Raw genomic sequence first — 22,234 nt, 5'->3', positions numbered from 1 at the left:
GTGTGGTAACCAGATCCCACTATCATAAATCACAGCACAAAGTGAAAAGTAAAGCGAACAATGAAGAAGTTGAGGTTCAGTTAGCAGATACCTTGTTTGATGTAATGATGCAGGAAAAACCTGAACGGGCAGAGGGTCAGACAGAAGCCTGAAAGGCTAAGAGACTTGCAACAGCAAGACAAGATATTAAAAGATATATATGTGGATGCGCACTCTGAAAAGGAGGCAGGGAACATTCCGGAGGGTTGAATCCTCAGACAGAAATGGAGACCACGGCAGGTTAGTGCAGAGGTGAAATGGGCCGATGTGCACCAGATTGTGTTGTTGGTAGCGCACAGACAGGAGGTGTTACAGGTAGCACATGAACTACCTGTAGGAGGTCACCTAGGGGTACAAAAGGCACAGGCTAGGGTACAAAAACATTTTTATTGGCTTGCAATGCATAAGGATGTGGTTAACTTTTGCTGTACGTGTCATACATGCCAAATGGTAGGTAAGCCACAGGTGGTAATAAAGCCAGCACCTTTGATGCCAATTCCTGCATTTGAAGAACTCTTCACGTGGGTTATAATTGATTGTGTAGGTCCCCTCCCGAGAACTAAAAATGGGAACCAGTACATGTTAACCATAATGGATGTGTCTCCCAGATTTCCAGAGGCAATTCCATTACAGAATATCAAGGCAAAAAGGGTGGTAGAGGTGTTAGTAGCTTTCTTCACATGGTATGGGCTACCCAGAGAGATCCAGTCAGCCCAAGGGTCAGATTATACTGCTCGGCTGTTTAAGGAGGTTATGGACAGCTTTGGTATGCAGCACTTTAAATCCAGTGCATATCATCCTGAATCCCAGGGAGCTTTAGAAGGGTTGCATCAGACCTTGAAGACCATGTTAAGGGCGTACTGTCAGGATTATCCAAGTGATTGAGATAAAGGTATCTCATTCATATTGTTTGCCATTAGAGATGTCCCAAATGAATCTACTCAGTTCACTCCCTTTGAGTTAATATTTGGTCATGAAGTGAGAGGCCCTTTGAAATTAATTAAAGAAAGATTGACAGAACCTAAGTTGGAGCTCTCACAATTAGATTATGTATCAGAGGTGAGGGAGAGAGTAAATTGAGTAGGTGATTTAGCTAAACAGCACCTAAAGAGGGCAAGTGTAGAATGAAGCAGGTGGCAGATTAAAAGCTCTGAGATTCGGATATTTACCCAAGGGAATCAGTGATAGGAGATCCCTTCAAAGCCAGGTTTAGTGGTCCCTATCAAATTGAGAAAAACGTTGAGTCAGGTGAACTATTTAGCAAAGGTGCCAGATAGAGAAAAAAGAATGGGTATATCATGTGAACATGTTGAAACCGTATTACACTAGTGAGAAAGTTCTGAAGTAACAGGTATTAGTTACTGCCTCGCAGAGTGAGGAATCAAATCCAGATGATATGGATTTTGATGTGCCTCAAAATAGATTAAAAATTGAAGAAGTCCTTGAGGAGTGGGATAGATTAGTAAGTTATCTGTGTCAGGAGCATGGAACAGAGTTGAAAGATTTGTTATTACAGTACAAGGACATATGAAAGAATCAGATGAGGAGGACTAATGTTATTGTTCATGAATTAGACGTAGGAAATACTGCTCCAATAAAACACCACCCCTACCGGCTTAATCCTCTCAAAGCCGGACAGGTCCACATGGAGGTGCAGGCCATGGTCAACAAGCACATCATCGAACCAAGCCAGAGCGAGTGGATTTTGCCAATTGTCTTAGTTCTTAGATTCTGTGTGGATTATCGGAAGGTCAACGCTTTTACAAAATTGGACTCATATCCAATTCCTAGATTGGAGGACTGTATCGAGAAAGTTGGACAAGCCCATTACATCACCAAGTTGGACTTAATGCATGGTTATTGGTAGGTACCTTTAGCAGAGAGGGCAAAATAAATTTCTGCGTTTGTAACCCCAAATGGGCTATATCAGTTTAAAGTGATGGTCTTTGGAATGAAGCATGTACCCACCACATTCCAAAGACTCATGAACAGAGGTGTGGCTGGGTTAACAAACTATGCAGTCTATTTGGACATTATAGAGATCTTTAGTAAATCCTGGAAAGATCACTTGGCACATTTGTCAGACCTCTTTGAACAACTACGAAAAGCAAAACTGGTGATAAAGTTAAATAATACAGAATTTGCAAAAGCAGAGATGACGTTTTTGGGACATAACATTGGTCATGGAAGGTTGACCCCACGGAATGCAATGACGTAGGTCATTGAGGAATTCCCACGACAAACCTCTCACAGAATACAGGGAGAACGAGCCATTTGGATACAGAACTGGCTCAAAGGTAGAAGACAGAGGGTGGTGGTGGAGGGTTGTTTTCCAGACTGCAGGCCTGTGACCAGTGGAGTGCCACAAGGATCAGTGCTGGGCCCTCTACTTTTTGTCATTTACATAAATGATCTGGATGAGAGCATAAGAGGTACAGTTAGTAAGTTTGCAGATGACACTAAAATTGGAGGTTTAGTGGACAGCGAAGAAGGTTACCTCAGATTACAACAGGATCTGGACCAGACGGGCCAATGGGTTGAGAAGTCTCAGATTGAGTTTAATTCAGATAATTGCGAGGTGCCGCATTTTGGGAAAGCAAATCTTAGCAGGACTTATACACTTAATGGTAAGGTCCTAGGGAGTGTTGCTGAACAAAGAGACCTTGGAGTGCAGGTTCATAGCTTCTTGAAAGTGGAGTCGCAGGTAGATAGGATAATGAGGAATATTGCGTGCAATTCTGGTCTCCTTCCTATCGGAAAGATGTTGTGAAACTTGAAAAAGTTCAGAAAAGATTTACAAGGATGTTGCCAGGGTTGGAGGATTTGAGCTACAGGGAGAGGCTGAACAGGCTGGGGCTGTTTTCCCTGGAGCGTCAGAGGCTGAGGGGTGACTTTATAGAGGTTTACAAAATTATGAGGGGCATGGATAGGGTAAATAGACAAAGTCTTTTCCCTGAGGTCGGGGAGTCCAGAGCTAGAGGGCATAGATTTAGGGTGAAAGGGGAAAGATATAAAAGAGACCTAAGGGGCAACTTTTTCACGCAGAGGGTGGTACGTGTATGGAATGAGCTGCCAGAGGAAGTGGTGGAGGCTGGTACAATTGCAACATTTAAGAGGCATTTGGATGGGTATATGAATAGGAAGGGTTTGGAGGGATATGGGCCGGGTGCTGGCAGGTGGGACTAGATTGGGTTGGGATATCTGGTCGGCATGGACAGGTTGGACCAAAGGGTCTGTTTCCATGCTGTACATCTCTATGACTTTATGACTCTATGAAAGAGATGCTTCAATTATTAGGACTCAGTGGATTCTATCGGAACTTTGTTCCAAACTTCAGCAGTGTAGTGGCATCGTTAACTGATTTGCTGAAGAAGAACACAAAGTTTCCATGGACAGAACCATGCCAGGAGGCATTCGACCATTTGAAATCAATACTAGCCACAAACCAGTTTTAGGTACACCAAACTTTTCAAACCTTTTAAAGTCACCATCAATGCTAGTGACATTGGAGTTGGAGTTGTACTCCTCCAGGAAGATGAGGATTGGATTGAGCTGCCAGTTGGTTACTTTTCGAAGAAGATCAACATCCCCCAGAGGAAATACTTCACAATCGTAAAGGAGCTATCGAGTTTGGTACTGGCCTTACAGCATTTCAATTTGTATATCACGAACAATGTGTCAGAGACGATTGTATACACTGACCACAATCCGCTTAAATTCTTAGAATTTTTTAAAGATAGGAATATGAGACTATTCCATTGGAGTCTTATGTTACAGACTTTTATTTTTAAAATCGTACATATTGCGGATTAGAAGAATGGAATCACAGACATGTTATTGCAGATTTAACTGGTGAGTTTAGATGAGCTTTGTCTTTATTTACTGTTTTATGTCTGTATACACAGGTATAAGGGAAGACGTTAAAGTGAACTTATATGAAAGTTATCTGTATCTTAGGGTAACGTGTTTAAAAAGTAGAAAAAAAATGAGGCTATCTTTTCATTATGATAGTTCATTTTTTTCTTAAGATGAAGATGTGGGTATTCCTTTAAGTGAGTTAAAAGCAACAGAACTATTGGACACAACACTAAATGTTCTCAAAAAGGTAACAATGTAACACTGGTTCAAACAATTCGATTAGTTTGTTGCTTGGAGACAAAAACAAATTTGAATTCAGCCAATCAGTTTAAATTATACCCGAAACATAACAAACTCCAATCAAGTTTGAATTGTGTATATTGACCACCTTAAAAGCCAATGACACATTCCGATGCTCTGGAGTATAAGACTGGGGAAAATTGAACAGTTGAGGGGAGATCTGCCACGTCCAAGCACGTAAGCGATTGCTTGAAAGAAATCTCTCTTAAAAGTCCCTTTTCGATCAGTAACCTATAACGCAGTAATTCCTAACAAGGAGAAAAGAAGACACAGGAAGATCCAAAGACAAGAACCTACAGCTTCCTGGTTTTGAGATAAGAAGTGTTGTTTTGTAAATTTTAATTGGGAGTTTTATCGGACTAATATTATGGAAGGGAAGCTAAAAGATAGGTTAGAGAAAGAAATTGTAAACAGTGGTTAGTTAATTATTCTCTGTTATGCTTTAAGAAATAAAATTGTAAATTTTTACTTTAAATAGTTCTTGGCCACTCAATCTTTACAGATTACTGCACGGGATAAATCTTTTCTGTGTTGCTGGTTTTAAATTAAGTAGGAGGGTTATACCATGTCGTAATATTACTGAAATCCTGAAACACCACATGAACCGCTTTACCCTCATCCACCCGTTTTAGTCACCATCGCAAAGAACTTAATAAGGTTTGTGAGGCATGACCCTCACTTCAAAAAATCATGTTGACTGTCCCTAATCAACTTATTCCTCTCTAGATGATTAGAAATCCTAACTCTCATAACCTTTTCCAACACTTTACCATAACCGAAGTAAGGCTCACTGGTCTATAATTACCAGGGTTGTCTCTACTCCCCTTCTTGAACAACGGAACAACATTTGCTATCCTCCAGTCTTCTGGCACTATTCCTGTCGACAATGATGACATAACGATCAAAGCCAAAGTTTCGGAAATCTCCTCCCTGGCTTCCCAGAGAGTCCTAGGATAAATCCCAACTAGTCCATGGACTTACCTATTTTCACACTTTCCAGAATTGCTAAAATGTCCTCCTGGTGAACCTCAATCCCGTCTAGTATCTCAGTATTCTCCTCACAACATTGTCTTTTTCCAGTGTGAATACTGACTTAGTGCTTCCCCTAGCTCCTTGGACTCCCTGCACAACTTCCCACTACTGTCCTTGACTGGCCCTAATCTTTCTCTAGTCATTTTTTTGATCCTGATATACCTATAGAAAGCTTTAGGGTTTTCCAAGATCCTATCTGTGAATGATTTCTCATGTCCCCTTCTAGCTCTTCTTTGCTCTCTCTTTAGGTCTTTCCTGGCTAACGTGTAACTCTCAAGTGCCCTAACTGAGCCTTCACATCTTATCCTAACATAAGCCTTCTTCTTCCTCTTGACAAGAAATTCAACTTCTTTAGTCAGTACATATAACCTTTTGGTCATCCTTTTGGGTGGCATGGTGGCTCAGTAGTTAGCACTGCTGCCTCAGAGCACTAGAGACTCGAGTTCAATTCAAGCTTTGGTCGACTGTCTGTGTGGAGTTTGCACATTCTCCCTGTGTCTGCGTGGGTCTCCTCCGGATGCTCCGGTTTCCTCCCACAGTCTAAAGATGTGCAGGTCAGGTGGACTGGCCATGCTAATCTGTCCAAAGTGTTGAGGGATGAGCTGTGTTCAGGGGTAGGGTAGGCTGGATGGGAATCTCTACGGAGGATCAATGGGCCAAATGGCCTGCTTCCACACTGTAGGGATTCTATGGTGGGAGATCTTGTTGTCAACTGTTTATAGTTTTAATATCAAGTCTTGGTTCATTTTAACATTCAAAACTGCAAACTAGAACTAGGAAGTAGGTTTTTCAGCCACTCAAGCCTGCCCTGCTATTCATTAAGTAACCGACTATTCTGTTTGTGTAATGAAGTCTACGTTCCCCCTCTACCCCAATACTCTTTGCTTAGCTGGGTGACCGTCAGGAGAGGGAAGGGGAATAGGTAGACAGTGTAGGGAATCCCTGTGGCCGTTTCCCTCAATAATAAGTATACCACTTTGGATGCTTCCTACCCACCAGGGAAAGCCACAGCAGCCAGGTGTCTGGCACTGAGCCTGTCTCAGTGCCTTAGAAGGAAAGGGGGGAGAATAGGAGGGCGATAGTGATAGGAGATTCAATGCTTAGAGGAACAGACAGGAGATTCTGTGGCTGAGAATGAGACTCACGGATGGGATGTTGCCATCCGGATGCCAGGGACAAGGATGTCTCAGATTGAGTCTACAGATTCTTAAAGGGAGAGGGAGAGCAGCCAGAAGTTGTCGTACCAATGACATAGCTAGGAAAAGGGATGAGGACCTTGAAAAAGTGAATTTAGGGAGTTAGGAAGGAAGCTAAAAAGAAGGACCTCAAGGGTAGTAATCTCTGGGTTACTGCCTGTACCACACACTAGTGAGGTCAAGAATAGGAAGACACTGTAGACAAATGCATGGCTGAAAAGTTGGTGCAAGGGGCTGGGTTTCAGATTTGTGGATCATCGGGTTCTCTTCTTGGGAAGGTATAACCTGCACAAAAGGGATGGGTTACACCTGAACTCAAGGGGGACCAATATCTTTGCAGACAGGTTTGCCATAGCTGTTGGGGAAGCTTTAAACTAGATTGGCAGGAGGGGTGGGACCAGAGTGTCAGGTCAGAAAATGCAGCAGTTTGTGTAAAGGTTGATGCAGTGAGCAGAGAGATTGTGAGGAAGGGTAGTCTAAAATGCCAATAGGATGGCAGTCCCAGCAGAAAGGAAGAAGGAAACAATGCAGAGACGAGAGCGAAGGTTAGAAAAGAAAAAGGTGAAATTGGGCAACAGAATCAAAAGACAAAGAGATTGCTAGATTCTAAAGGGGCAATACGTATAACGGAACTTTGACTGAATGTCTGTAGCATTCAAACAAAGTCACTGAACTTGTGCAAATCAGTACAAAGGGTTATGATTTAGATACCATTACAGAAAAGTGGTTGCAGGATGGTGATGACTGGAAATTAAATATCCAAAGGTATCAGGTAATTAGGAAGGAGGGGTAGGAAGTTAAGGGATGCGGGTTTGTGCCCTGAATTAAGGATGAGATTACGGCAGTAGGGAGAGACAATATAGGATCTAAGCAGCAAAATGTTGAACCCATTTGAGTGAAAATCTGGTATAGTAAGGGGAAAAATTCACTGGTGGGAGTAGTCTATGGGCCACTCAATAATAATGCTACATGGCGCATGTAAGAATGGAATGGCAGTAGTCATGGAGGACTTTAATTGGTCGACTCAAGTCGGTAGTGGCAGTCTTGAAGTGGAGTTCATAGAACACATCTGTGATCATTTTCTTGAACAGCATGTTACCAAACCTAAAAGATAGCGTGCAATCTTAGAACTGGTCCTGTGTAATGAGACAAATAAAATTAATGATCTCATAGTTAAGGATCCTCTGGGAAAGAGTGATCACAGAATGATTGAATTTCAGATAGAAATGGAGAATGAAATAGCATCATCTAAAACCAGGGTATTATGTTTAAACAATGGGAATTATAATGGGATGAAGGAGTTGGCTAAATTATACTAGGGACACAAGTTATATGGTGGAATGGTTGAAGAACAGTGGTGAACTTTCAAAGAGATTTTTCAAAGTATATTCCAGTCAAAAACAAGGATAGCAAGGATAGGAAGAGTCAGCCTTGGATAACTAAGGAAATAAAGGAAGTCATCCAATTAAAAGCTCAGGCTTACAAAAAAGCCAAGAGCTGTGGGAAACAGGAAGATTGGAAAAACTTTGAAAAGCAACAAAGAACCAGGAAACAAGCAATAAAGAAAGAAAAGATAGATTACGAATGTAAACTAGCACAGAATATAAAAACAGGCGGGAAAAGATTTTATAAATATATAAAATGGAAAAGATTGGCTAAAGTGGACATAGGTCCCTTGCAGGATAAGAAAAGGGAATTAATATTGGGTAAAGCTGAAACAGCCGAGGGCTTGTATAACTATTTTATGTCAGTCTTCACAGTGGAAAGTGTGCCTAACATGCCAAAAAATGAAGTTAAGAATACGACAGGAGGTGAGGACCTCAATTCAATTGTTATCACTAAAGGGATAGTGTTGAGCAAGGTCCTGTCATTAACTGTATATCATTTCTGCAACTGATCTATATCCTGCTGTATCCTTTGACAACCTTCTAAGGATCACAAAAAGCAGAGTTCCCAGTATGGATCCCTGTGGAACACAACTAGTCACAGACCTCCAGCTTGAAAGACACCCTTTCACCAGTACCCTCTGCCTTCTATGGGCAAGCCAATTCTCAATCCACGCAGCCAAGTCATAGTAGATCTCATGCCTACCATGATGCAGTGAGCAGAGAGAGGAAGGGTAGTTTAAAATGCCAAGAGGATGGCAGTCCAGGCAGAAAGGAAGAAGGAAACAATGCAGAGACAAGAACGAAGGTTAGAAAAGAAAAAAGTAAAATTGGGCAACAGAAAGCCTTACTAAAATCCTTGTGGGCAAAATCCACTGCTCTATTTTCATCAATTATCTTTGTCACTTCCTCTAAAAATTCAATCAAGTTATTATGACATGACCTGCCCTGCACAAAGCCCTGCTGACTGGCCCTAATTAGGTCATGCTTTTCCATTCATCTCCAAAAGTTTCCCAAAGACTTGAACTAAAACACAGTTTAAAAATGAAGGTATTCCATTTGAGACAGAGATGAAAAGGATTTTTCCCTCTCAGGGAGCTGTGATCCTTTGGAACTCTAATTCCGATGAACAGAATATACAGGATAATTTTTAAGACAGAGGTAGACAGATTCTTAACTATCATGAGAGTAAATAGTTGTCAGGAATGCTGAGTTGAAGCCACAATCAATTAGCTTTGATATTTTTGAACAACAGCTCAGGCTAGAGAGGCCAGGAATTTAGTCCTATTTAGACTTCAACCAGGATTGTTTTAGGTAAAGGAAATTGATCTGAATCTGAACATATGAGGCATCTATTTCCCTCTGGAAAGCTTCAGTTGAACTTACCTCCACCAAACTGTCAGACAGTGGATTCCAGATCTCAATCATTCTCTGTATGACTTTTAAAAACTCTTCTTTTGCACATTACTTTAAAACCTATGCTCTCTTTCTCTTCAGCCTTTTAAAAGTGGGACCTGTGAAGATCACATCTTTTTTGTTTTTATTTTCTGAAAATAATTTCTTTATTTTCATGAGGACCAAAGTGTGAAAAAGAATGCTGCTTTATCCAAGAAAATATAGAAGGAGATGTTGCAGCTTTAATGCAAGTTATTGAAACGCATTGTGAGGTTTCTTTTACACTGTTGCCTTGTTCAAGCAGTGGGAGAGGATTCTTGGCTCCTCGGCACTGTGGCTGGGAGTACAGGTAGTTTTGCCCAGAAAGAGCCTATTGGCTGGTTTGTAATCCAGGACCAACTGTATGGGTCAGAAGTGCTATGCGTGACAATTCTCTGAATGGCTGCAAGGCAGGTGAGCAGCCTGTGTGCAAATAATACAGTGGCGGAAAGCCTGCAGACTCTGAAAAAAGACAACATCTTCTCTCTCTGGAACAGCTTTAGAGTTGGGGCCTTGACTGTAAGGGGAACGGACAAGTGGGTTGTGTGGCTGTAAACAAGACTCTTGAATGGTATGTTGTCTTCCTGTTCTGGGATGTGTCAGAGCGACTGCAGGGCATTCTGCAGTCGTGGTACAACATCAGGGATACAAAAAGAAATGAAGTCCTGCAACTGGAATTTAGAGAGTCAGGTAGTAGATTAAAGAAGATGACAACTAAGGTTGTAATCTCTGATTCCTTCCAGTACCACATGCTATTGTATAGGAATAGGAAAGCAGGTCAGATGAGTACATGGTTAAAGGGGTGGTGTAGGAGAGACAACTTTAGATTTTTGGATTATTGGGACAGTTTCTGGGGGAGATAGGACCTGTACAAGCTGGATGAGTTGTAATTGAATCAGAATGGGTCCAATATCCTTGCTGGGAGGATTTCTTGTGCTGTCAGGGAGGTTTAAACTAATTTGGCAAGGTGGTGGAGCATGGAGCAGATGTAAAGCAGCAAGTTTCAGTCAGATTCAGAAGGAATATTAGGACAGTACAGCATGAGTATGAAAAGGCACATGGGAGGGTTGGAAAGCTACATTGTGTGTATTTTAATGCAAGAAGCCTGACTGGTAATATTGATGAATTTAGAGCGTTGTTGGGAATTTGAAAATGTTGCAATAACTGAGACATGGAGGGTAGAACTAGCAGCTCAACAATACAGGCTATAGCAGCTTAAGGCACGATAGGAGGGGGAATGTAACAGAATTGGGACATTCCATTATTGATTAAAGAAACCATTGCTGCATTAATGAGGGAGGAATTCTTAGAAGGTTCTTCAAGTGAGGCCATCTGGGTAGAACCTAGTAACAAAATAAGGGTAATGACTTTGCTGAAATTATACTACAGGCCTCCCAACAGCCAGAGGGAGACAGAGCAGCAGATGTAGGCAAATCACGGAGAAGTGTGACAGGAATAGAGTTATAGAAGATTTCAACTTTATGAACATTAACTGGGATGGCCTTAATGTAAAAGGATTAGTTGGGGTGGAAGTTTTAAAAGTGCATCCAGGAGATCTTTTTATGCCATTACAAAGATAGTCCTATCAGAGATGGGCAGTGCTAGAGCTAAGTTGAGAGTGTGGTGCTGGAAAAGCACAGCAGGTCAGGCAACATCCGAGGAGCAGAAGAATCACGTTTCAGGCATAAGCCCTTCATCAGGAATGACAGGAGTGCTAGAACTAATCCTGGGGGATGAAGCCAGTCAAGTGGTTGAAGTGTTAATGGGCAAGCATTTTGGGAATAATGGTGTAAGTTTCAAAGTCATTATGCAAAATGATAAGGATAGTGTAGAATTAAGTGTCTAAATTGGGCAAGGTCAATTTCAATATCATAGAGTCATAAAGTCATTGAGATGTACAGCATGGACATGCTTCGGTCCAACCCGTCCATGCCGATCAGATATCCCAACCCAATCTAGTCCCACCTGCCTGCACCCGACCCATATCCCTCCAAACCCTTCCTATTCATATACCCATCCAAATGCCTCTTGCATGTTTCAATTGTACCAGCCTCCACCACTTCCTCTGGCAGCTCATTCCACACATGTGACCACCTTCTGTGTGAAAAAGTTGCCCCTCAGGTCTCTTTTATATCTTTCCCCTCTCACCCTAAACCTGGGCCCTCTAGTTCTGCACTCCCCCACCCCAGGGAAAAGACTTTGCCTATTTATCCTATCCATGCCCCTCATAATTTTGTAAACCTCTATAAGGTCACCCCTCAGCCTCCGATGCTCCAGGGAAAACAGCCCCAGCCTGTTCAACCTCTCCCTATAGCTCAAATCCTCCAACCTTGGCAACATCCTTGTAAATCTTTTCTGAACCCTTTCAAGCTTCACAACATCTTTCTGATAGGAAAGAGACCAGAATTGCACGCAATATTCCAACAGTGGCCTAACCAATGTCCTGTACAGCCGCAACATGACCTCCCAACTCCTGTACTCAATACTCTGACCAATAAAGGAAAGCATACCAAACGCCTTCTTCACTATCCTATCTACCTGCGACTCCACTTTCAAGGAGCTATGAACCTGCACTCCAAGGTCTCTTTGTTCAGCAACACTCCCTAGGACCTTACCATTAAGTGTATAAGTCCTGCTAAGATTTGCTTTCCCAAAATGCAGCACCTCGCATTTATCTGAATTAAACTCCATCTGCCACTTCTCAGCCCATTGGCCCATCTGGTCAAGATCCTGATGTAAGATCTTCGCTGTCCATTACACCTCCAATTGTGGAGTCATCTGCAAACTTACTAACTGTCCCTCTTAAGCTCACATCCAAATCATTTATGTAAATGATAAAAAGTAGAGGACCCAGCATCAATCCTTGTGGCACTCCAGATTTGGCAAACATAGATTGGCAGCAGTTACTTGCAGCTAGATCAACATTTAGAACTGAGAGACTTTTAAAAGTATTATCGTGAGTAATCAGAGCAGCATGTTCCTCTAAGAGTGAAGGGCAAGGGAAGCAAGTCTAAGGAACTCTGGATATTAAGAGATATAAAATATTAGATAAAGAAAAAGAAAGAAGCACATGTCAGGTACAGTGCAGTAAAAACAGGGGATGTCCTTCAATAGAATAGAGTGTAAAAGGTTGTTTAAAAAAAAACTTAGGAGCGTAAAGAGGGGCCACAAAATATCTGTGCCAGATAGGACTAAGGAAAACTCAAAGGCTTTTTATAAGTATATTAAGAGTAAGTGGATTACCAGGGAAAGAGTGGACCCTATTAGAGACCAAAAGGGAAACGTATGTGTGGAAGCAGAGGTCATAGGTGAGGTCTTAAATGAATATTTCTAATCTGTAGTCACAGCACAGAAAGATATTACAGCTGGGGATTTCAGTTGGGGTGGTGAGGTTTTGGAACATGTTAAGATTAATAAGGAGGAAGTATTCTGTGGTGTAAGATTAAGCAACATTTTAAAAGGCAGGGGTTGATCAGGGATAGTCAGAACAGGCTTGTTGGAGAGAGATCCTGTCTGGCAAATTTAATTGAGCTTTTTGAAAAGGTGATTAAATATATTGCTGACGATAGTGCTGTTGATGTGGTTTACATGGATTTCAGTAAGGTATTTGAGAAGGTCTCATATGACAGGCTGGTCCACAAGATGAAAGCCTCTGGCATCCAAGACAATTTGCAGATGGGATCCAAAATTAGCTTACCAACACAAGACAAAGAGAGGAAGGTTGTTTTTGTAAAAGGAAGCTTGTGACCAGTGGTGTACAACAGGGATTGGTACTGGGACCCTTGCTGTTTGTTGTGTACATTTACGACTAGGATGTGAATATAGAAGGTATAATTACTAAGTTTGCAGATGCACTTGAAAATTGGAGATGATGTTGATAGTGAGAGGGATGGTCTGATATTGATTAACTGGTAAATTGCACAGAGCAATGGCAGAAGGAATTTAATCCTAATAAGTGTGAGATGATTTGGGAGGCCTAATAAAGAACGGTTGTACACAATGAATGGTAGGTCCTTAGGGAGTGCTGAGGAACAAAGGGACCATGGTGTTTGAGTCCAAAGTGTCAGCGCAATTAGGTAGGGCATAGAGAAAGGCAGGAGCAGGGAAGTCTTGTCACAACCTAATATATCATTGTTTAAGCCATAGGTGGAATACTGTGTGCAGTTCTGGTTGCTACACTATTGGAAGATTGCACTGGAGATGGTGCACAGGAGATTCACCAAGGATGTTGCCTGGAATGGAATATCTAATTTACAACAAGAGACTGAGCAGGCTGGGTTTGTTTTCTCTAGAGCAGAGGATGCTAAGGGGAGATCTGATTGAGGTACATAAAAATATGAGAGGCATATTGAGAGTAGATCATGTCACTGTTTTCCCCATGGCAGATATATCTAAGGCCAGAGGGCATAGTTCAAGATAGGGAGTTAGTGGTTTAGAGGAGATCTGAGAAAAATACTTTCCCCCAGAGGGTGGTAGAAATATGGAACTTGCTGCCTGAGAGGGTGGTGGAGACAGGTACTCTCACAATATTTATGAAACATCTGGACAAGGACTAACAATGCCAAGGCATAGTACGTTGTGAACCAAGGGATTAGTGTAGTTTGATTTTTGTTGGTCGGAATAAACATGGTGGTTTGAAGGGCCTGTTTCAATGCTGGATGATTATGTGATATCTCATGGCATTATGTGGACTGATGCTTTTGAATTGTGTTCTGTCAATATTTTATTATCCAATTATAACACCTATTTTTTATTTGACTATCTATCTGTACCTATATGCAAGGGTTTTAGAAGGTATCAAGTAAAAGTTAAACAGTCATAAATGATAAGTTTCATTTGTTTGTCTGTGTTCAGACCTGAGTTATTTGTAATGAGCAGTTTTTTCGTTCTGTGCAGAAACCTGGTCAGTGTTTTCTATTAACATGATTGTCAGTCAGGTGAGTTACAGAACTTGAGTAATTTGATTAAATATTTAATTTTAGTAACTAATATGGGAGTACTGGGCCTGCACTATTAGTACATTTTACCAAATGGGCTGTGACAAAATGTCTTCATATCTACTCTTCCACGCCCCTCATAATTTTGAACACTTTTACTCACATACATATTACTTCCTTAAATTTGATCTTCTGCAGGGACATATTTAGTTCCTCCTCAGTCTCATATATACATTCCACATCCTTAGTAACTTAGTCAACAATACAAATCCTATTTCAGTTTACATTAACTAAGCCTCTAATTACAATATTTTGAGATTACTACTATAAAGTAAATAAAATATGGTAATGACGATCACAAAGTGCATCCAGCACAGACTTACATCTCCAGTCAATTCATTGGATGAATTTGGACCCTCAGAAGATATTCCCATGTTTGAAACCCCTTGTTTTCTTTCACTTATAAACAAAATAGAGAATCTTGAAATAGATGAATTGCTTGAAGGAACTGCAGGACTTGAAAGGGTCTCATTGACAGAAGTGTTGGCATTTGCATGCTCACTTGTGATTAATTTAATGCCGGCATCTTTTGGAGTTGTATTGGTGACTGCACTTTCAGGAGCAAGCATTGTGACTCCAGATAGATGAGCAGATGAATCCATGTCAATAGTTTCTAGAGTGGTAGAGTTGTCCACGGTCTCAAGGGCAAGTAAACCATTGCCATTACTCTTAGTTTCAGGAACAGTTACATTAGTATTGATAACCACAGGATAAGAAATGTTCATATTACTACTTTTACCTATAGTCTCTGGAGCGACTGAGTCAATGTCATTGCCTGTAATTATAGCTGTAGTCTTATTGTTGATATTGTTCATGAATTTATTTGCAATTTTGCTGGTATCATTCCCCACTGTCTCAAGACTGATTGTATTGCCAACACTGGTCTTGGTGCCCAAGGTTTCAGCTGTTGTTGCATTGTTGGTTGAGCCCACTACCTCAAGGGCAGTTGTGTCCTTGTTGGTCAGTTGAGTATCAGCAGTAGTTGCATTGGTGTAGGTGCTCCTAGGCTCAGTTTGAATTGGATTGGTGTCATTATCCATTATTTTTATCATGGTAATATTTGTGTTGCGCCCCTGGCTTTGAACAGTTGTATTGTTCTCAGCTTTCCAGTCTTTTGGGTTGGTTGGGTTGGTATCATTTCTCACAGTCTTGGAAATGGTTGACTTAGTGTCTGTCTCAGTTTCAAGAGTGAGTGTATTGGAGTCTATGCCACTAGGTTCAAGAGTGCAATTATTGCTATTTGTACAGTTGTTCTCAAGAATGGTTGTATTGATATCACTGCTGATGGCTTCAAGGATAGTTGTACTTGTGTTGATGTCTCTGTGGTTGTTCCCAGGAATCCAAACCATTATGTTGATGTCAATGCCTGCATTTCCAGCAGCAGGTAGATGAGTATCATTGTTCTGGTTCTCAGAAGGTGTTAAAGTAGTGTCATTGCCCAGAGCCTCACTAATAGTTGCTTTGACATTATTCTCTACAACATCAGGAACAACAGCCTTTGTGTCATCACCCATGTTTTTATTGGCAGTTGTATTTATGAATGTAGCCATAATTTCAGAGGTATTCCTATTTATGTGGGATGGCATTGTCTCAGGAGCACCTATACTGATGTTGCTATTGGTCACCTTGTCAGTATTTTCAGGGGTGGTTATACTTGTGTTGGTCTCTTTAATTTCAAGACTGCTTGCATCTGTGTTGTTGACCATTATTTGAGTGATTGTATTGGTGTTATTGACTATTGTTGCCCAAGTGGTTATATTTGAATGGAAAACCATAACTTTAGGAATGGTTGCACTGGTATGGGCTTTGATAGTCTCAGGTGTGATTGCATTAGTGTGGATGACCATATCTTCAGGAACAGCTATATTGACCTGAGTAGCCATAGTTCCAGGGGCAGCTGAATTGATGTGTGGTATCATACTGTCATAAGTGGTTTCATTAGTTAGAGTGGGTAATGTGGTAATATTGATTTTGGTGTCGATAATTTCCATAGCAGCTATACTGGTCTCGGTGACCCAATTCTGAAGAGTGACTGTATTTGTTTGGTTGATCATTGTGTCAGGTTTGAATCTACTGGTGATAATACTCTTTATCTCATCTGTGGTTACATGGGTCCTTGCAGGCATAGTCTTGACAACACTTGTACTTATTGTGGCACCCATAGTTTCAGGAGTGGACTTATTAGAGTCAATGTTTAGAGTTTCTGGAATTGCTGAATCAGGTTCAATGATTTTAGTTTCATGAATGGTTGAGTCACTGTCGTTATCTGTAATCTCAGTAGTTGCATTTTTCTTGATGCTTCTAATTCCACGAATCATTTTGCTAGTGTCATTGTCCATAATTCCAGTAGGAACTATATTAGAATAAATGCTCACATGTTCAGGAGCAGCTGTAGAATTGTTTATGCCTCTAGTTCCAGAAAGGTTTGAAGCTGATACATTAACCATTAATTCAGAAGTGGATATGTTGAAATGTGTGCCTCTAGTTTGAAGAATATTTGAATAGATAGTATCGTTCATGGTTATGGAAATACTCACACTGATGTTGCTTCCTATATGGCCAAAGGTGGTTGTATTGCTGAGGTTGAATATTGTTTCTGAAGCAGCTATATCTGCAGTCTTTCCAGTATATTCTGACTTCGGTATACTAATATTTGGCTCTTTTGTTTCAAGGATTACTAATTCGTTGTTACTGACCATCATCACTTCAGAGCTCATATTGGATTCATTAACAATAGTTCCTAGAGACTTTGTTTGTGTACTGCTTTCATTAGTCTCAACCAAAGGTACACCAGTGTAATTTTTAAGGGGGTCAGGAATAGAATCATTGACTGTAGTTCCTGAAGTGGTTGCATTTGTCTTGTTAATAGTTTGAGAACTGGTTATGTTTGAGTAATTAGTGATGGTTTCAAGAACTGTTATATTTGTGTGGGCAGAAATAACACCTGAAATACTTGAATTGGTGGAAGTGCCCCTAATTTCAGGAGCTGTTCTATTGATGTTGGTGATGACAGTTTCATGGGGTGCAGATTTTGAAAGGGTGCTTAAAGTCTCAAGAGCAATTGTTTTGGTGACGTAAGCCATGCTTTTCTGAGCACTTGTACTGGTATGAGTGAACATGGTTTCAGGAGCAGTGTTATCAGTGCGGGTGGACATGGTTTCAGGAGCAGTTGTATTAGTGTGGGTGGACATGGTTTCAGGAGTCATTACGTCAGTGTTAGTGGACATCTTTTCAGGAGTAGTTGTATTGGTGTGGGTGGACATGGCTTCAGGAGCTGTTGTATTGCTGTGGGTGGACCTGATTTCAGGAGCCATTTTATCAGTGTTGGCCGACATGCTTTCAGGAGCTGTCGTTCCAGTCAGGATGAACATGGTTTCAGGAGCGGTTGGATTGGTGTTGGCAGACATGGCGTCAAAAGCTGTTGCATTAGTCTGGGTAAGCATGGTTTCAGGAACAGTTGCTTTGGTGTGGATGGACATGGTCTGAGGAGCAGTTGTATTGGTGTGGATGGACATGTTTTCAGGAACAGTTATATTGTTCTGGGTGGACATGGTTTCAGGAGCAGTTGTATTGGTCTGTGGGAACATGGTTTCAGAAGCAATTGTATTGGTGTGGATGGACATGGTTTCAGGAGCAGTTAGATTGGTGTGTATGGACACGGTTTCAGGAGCAATTGCATTGGTGTGGATGGATATGGTTTCAGGAGCAGTTAGATTGGTGTGTATGGACACGGTTTCAGGAGCAATTCTATTGGTGTGGATGGACATGGTTTCAGGAGCAGTTGTATTGGTGTGGATGGACATGGTTTCAGGAGCAGTTGTATTGGTGTGGATGGACATGGATTCAGGAACAGTTGTATTGGTGTGGATGGACATGGTTTCAGGAGCACTTGTATTGGTGTGGATGGATATGGTCTTGGGTGCTATTGTATTGGTGTGGATGGACATCGTTTCAGGTGCCGTTGTATTGATGTGGGTGGACATGGTTTCAGGAACAGTTATATTGGTGTGGATGGACATTGTTTCAGGGGCTGTTGTATTGGTGTGGGTGGACATGGTTTCAGGACCTGTTGCATTCGTCTGGGTGGACAAGGTCTCAGGAACAGTTGTATTGGTGTGGGTGGACACGGATTCAGGAACAGTTGTGTTGGTGTGGATGGACATGGTTTCAGGAGCACTTGTATTGGTGTGGGTGGACATGGTTTCAGGAACAATTGCATTGGTGTGGATGGACATGGTTTCAGGAACAGTTGTATTGGTGTGGGTGGTCATAGGTTCAGGAATAATTGTATTGGTGGGGATGGATCTGATTTCAGGAGCTGTTGAATCTATGCGGGTCGATACAGTTATAATGTTCTGGGTGGACATAGTTTCAGGAGCAGTTGGATTGGTGTATGTGGACTTGAATTCAGAAGCTGTTGTATTGGTCTGGGTGAATATGGTTTCAGGAGCAGTTCTATTGGTGTGGAAGAACATGATCTGAGGAGCAGTTGTATTGGTGTGAGTGGCCATGGTTTCAGGAGAAGTTGTATTGGTGTGGATGGTCATGGTTTCAGGAACAGTTGTATTGGCGTGGATGGACATCGTTTCAGGTGCAGTTGTATTGATGTAGATGGACATGGTTTCAGGAACAGTTGTATTGGTGTGAATGGACATCGTTTCAGGTGCAGTTGTATTGGTCTGGGTGGACATGGTCTCAGGTGCAGTTGTATTGGTGTAGATGGACATGGTTTCAGGAGCAGTTGTATTGGTGTGGATGGACATAGTTTCAGGTGCAGTTGTATTGGTGTGGGTGGACATGGTTTCAGGTGCAGATGTATTGGTCTGGGTGGACATGGTCTCAGGTGCAGTTGTATTGGTGTAGATGGACATGGTTTCAGGAGCAGTTGTATTGGTGTGGATGGACATCGTTTCAGGTGCAGTTGTATTGGTGTGGGTGGACATGGTTTCAGGACCTGTTGTGTTGGCCTGGGTGGACATGGTCTCAGGAGCAGTTCTATTGGTGTGGATGGACATGGTTTCAGGAGTTGTATTGGTGTGGATGGTCTTGGTTTCGGGAATATTTGTATTGGTGGGGATGGATCTGATTTCAGGAGCTGTTGAATCTATGTGGGTGGACATGGTTTCACGAACAGTTGTAATGTTTTGGTTGGACATCGTTTCAGGAGTAGTTGTATTGTTCTGCATGAACATGGTTTCAGGAGCAGTTTGATTGGTGTATGTGGTCCTGAATTCAGAAGCTGTTGTATTGGTCTGGGTCAATATGGTTTCAGGAGCAGTTCTATTGGTGTAGTTGGACATGGTCTGAGGAGCAGTTGTATTGGTGTGGATGGACATTGTTTCAGGAGCAGTTGTATTGCTGTGGATGGACATGGTTTTAGGAGCAGTTGTATTGCTGTGGATGGACATGGTTTCACGAGCAGTTGTATTGGTGTGGATGAACATGGTCTCAGGAGCAGTTCTATTGGTGTGAGTGGACATGGTTTCAGGAGCAGTTATATTGATGTGGGTGGACATGGTTTCACGAGCAGTTGTATTGGTGTGGGTGGACATGGTTTCAGGAGAAGTTGTATTGGTGTGGATGGTCATGGTTTCAGGAGCAGTTGTATTGGTGTGGATGGTCATGGTTTCAGGAGTAGTTTTATTGGTGTGGATGGACATGGTTTCAGGAGCAGTTGCATTGATGTGGGTGGACATGGTTTCATGAGCATTTGTATTGGTGTGTAAGGACCTGATTTCAGCAGCTGTTGTATTAGTCTGGGTGACCATGGTTTCAGGAGCAGTTCTATTGGTGTAGATGGACATGGTTTCAGGAGCAGTTGTATTGATGTGGGTGGGCATGATTTCAGGAGCAGTTGTATTGGTGTGAGTGGACATGGTTTCAGGAGCAGTTACATTGGTGTGGATTAACATGGTTTCAGGGGCAGTTGTATTGGTGTGGATGGACATGGTTTCAGGAGCAGTTGTATTGATGTGGGTGGACATGGTTTCAGGAGCAGTAGTATTGGTGTGTGAGGACATAGTTTCAGGACCTGTTTTATTGGTCTGGGTGGGTGTGTTCTCAGGAGCAGTTGTATTGGTGTGGATGGACATCGTTTCAGGGGCAGTTGCATTGGTCTGGGTGGACATGGTTTCAGGAGCAGTTGCATTGATGTTGGTGGACATGGTCTGAGGAGCAGTTGTACTAGTGTGGGCGGACATGGTTTCAGGAACAGTTATATTGTTCTGGGTGGACATGGTTTCTGGAGCAGTTGCATTAGTGTGAATGGACATGGTTTCAGGAGAAGTTGTATTGGTGTGGGTGGACATGGTTTCAGGAACAATTGCATTGGTGTGGATGGACATGGTTTCAGGAGCAGTTGTGTTGGTGTGGATGGTCATAGCTTCAGGAATAATTGTATTGGTGGGGATGGATCTGATTTTAGGAGCTGTTGAATCTATGCGGGTCGGTACAGTTATAATGTTCTGGGTGGACATGGTTTCAGGAGCAGTTTGATTGGTGTATATGGACTTGAATTCAGAAGCTGTTGTATTGGTCTGGGTGAATATGGTTTCAGGAGCAGTTCTATTGGTGTGGATGGAAATGGTTTCAGGAGTTGTATTGGTGTGGATGGTCTTGGTTTCGATAATATTTGTATTGGTGGGGATGGATCTGATTTCAGGAGCTGTTGAATCTATGTGGGTGGACATGGTTTCACGAACAGTTGTACTGTTTTGGTTGGACATCGTTTCAGGAGTAGTTGTATTGTTCTGCATGAACATGGTTTCAGGAGCAGTTTGATTGGTGTATGTGGTCCTGAATTCAGAAGCTGTTGTATTGGTCTCGGTGAATATGGTTTCAGGAGCAGTTCTATTGGTGTAGGTGGACATGGTCTGAGGAGCAGTTGTATTGGTGTGGGTGGACAGGGTTTCAGGAACAGTTGTATTGTTCTGGGTGGACATGGTTTCACGAGCAGTTGTATTGCTGAGGATAGACATGGTTTCAGGAGCAGTTGTATTGGTGTGGATGAACATGGTTTCAGGAGCAGTTGTATTGGTGTGGATGGTCATGGTTTCAAGAACAGTTGTATTGCTGTTGATGGACATGGTTTCAGGAGCAGTTACATTGATGTGGGTGGACATGGTTTCATGAGCAGTTGCATTGGTGTGGGTGGACATGGTTTCAGGAGCAGTTGTATTGGTGTGGATGGTCATGGTTTCAGGAGCAGTTGTATTGGTGTGGGTGGTCATGGTTTCAGGAGCAGTTGCATTGATGTGGGTGGGCATGGTTTCATGAGCATTTGTATTGGTGTGTAAGGACCTGATTTCAGCAGCTGTTGTATTAGTCTGGGTGAACATGGTTTCAGGAGTAGTTCTATTGGTGTAGATGGACATGGTTTCAGGAGCAGTTGTATTGATGTGAGTGGACATGGTCTCAGGAACAGTTGTATTGGTGTGGGTGGACATGGATTCAGGAACAGTTGTATTGGTGTGGATGGACATGGTTTCAGGAGCACTTGTATTGGTGTGGATGGATATAGTTTCGGGTGCCATTGTATTGGTGTGGATGGACATTGTTTCAGGTGCTGTTGTATTGATGTGGATGGACATGGTTTCAGGAGCAGTTGTATTGGTGTGCATGGACATGGTTTCAGGAGCAGTTGTATTAGTGTGTGAAAACATAGTTTCAGGTGCTGTTTTATTGGTCTGGGTGGGTGTGTTCTCAGGAGCAGTTGTATTGATGTGGGTGGACATGGTTTCAGGAACAGTTGTATTGGTGTGGGTGGATATGGTGTCAGGAGCAGTTGTATTGGTGTGTGAGGACATAGTTTCAGGACCTGTTTTATTGGTCTGGGTGTGTGTGTTCTCAGGAGCAGTTGTATTGACATGGGGGGACACGGTTTCAGGAACAGTTGTATTGATGTGGATGGACATGGTTTCCGGGGCAGTTATATTGATGTGGGGGGACACAGTTTGAGGAGCAGTTGTATTGGTGTGGATGGTCATGGTTTCAG

The 22,234-nt window shown here is 42.1% G+C and overlaps 1 protein-coding gene across 1 annotated transcript in view; it reads right to left on the bottom strand.

Annotated features, from left to right (window-relative positions):
* The window catches only part of LOC122556516 (uncharacterized), a 153,216-nt gene extending 132,370 nt beyond the window's left edge, over nt 1–20,846 (bottom strand). The window contains exon 1 of the mRNA XM_043703248.2: nt 14,565–20,846. Within this exon, the coding sequence (XP_043559183.2) occupies nt 14,565–20,717 (6,153 nt within the window). The 5' untranslated portion in view covers nt 20,718–20,846. The remainder of the gene's footprint in view (nt 1–14,564) is intronic.
* Nucleotides 20,847–22,234: the final 1,388 nt, after the last annotated feature.

The sequence above is a fragment of the Chiloscyllium plagiosum genome, unplaced genomic scaffold, assembly GCF_037043375.1.
Source record: "Chiloscyllium plagiosum isolate Xiang-an unplaced genomic scaffold, Cpla_swu_hap1 HiC_scaffold_2, whole genome shotgun sequence".
Lineage (NCBI taxonomy): Eukaryota > Metazoa > Chordata > Chondrichthyes > Orectolobiformes > Hemiscylliidae > Chiloscyllium > Chiloscyllium plagiosum.
This window is presented reverse-complemented; position numbering and strand designations above follow the sequence as displayed.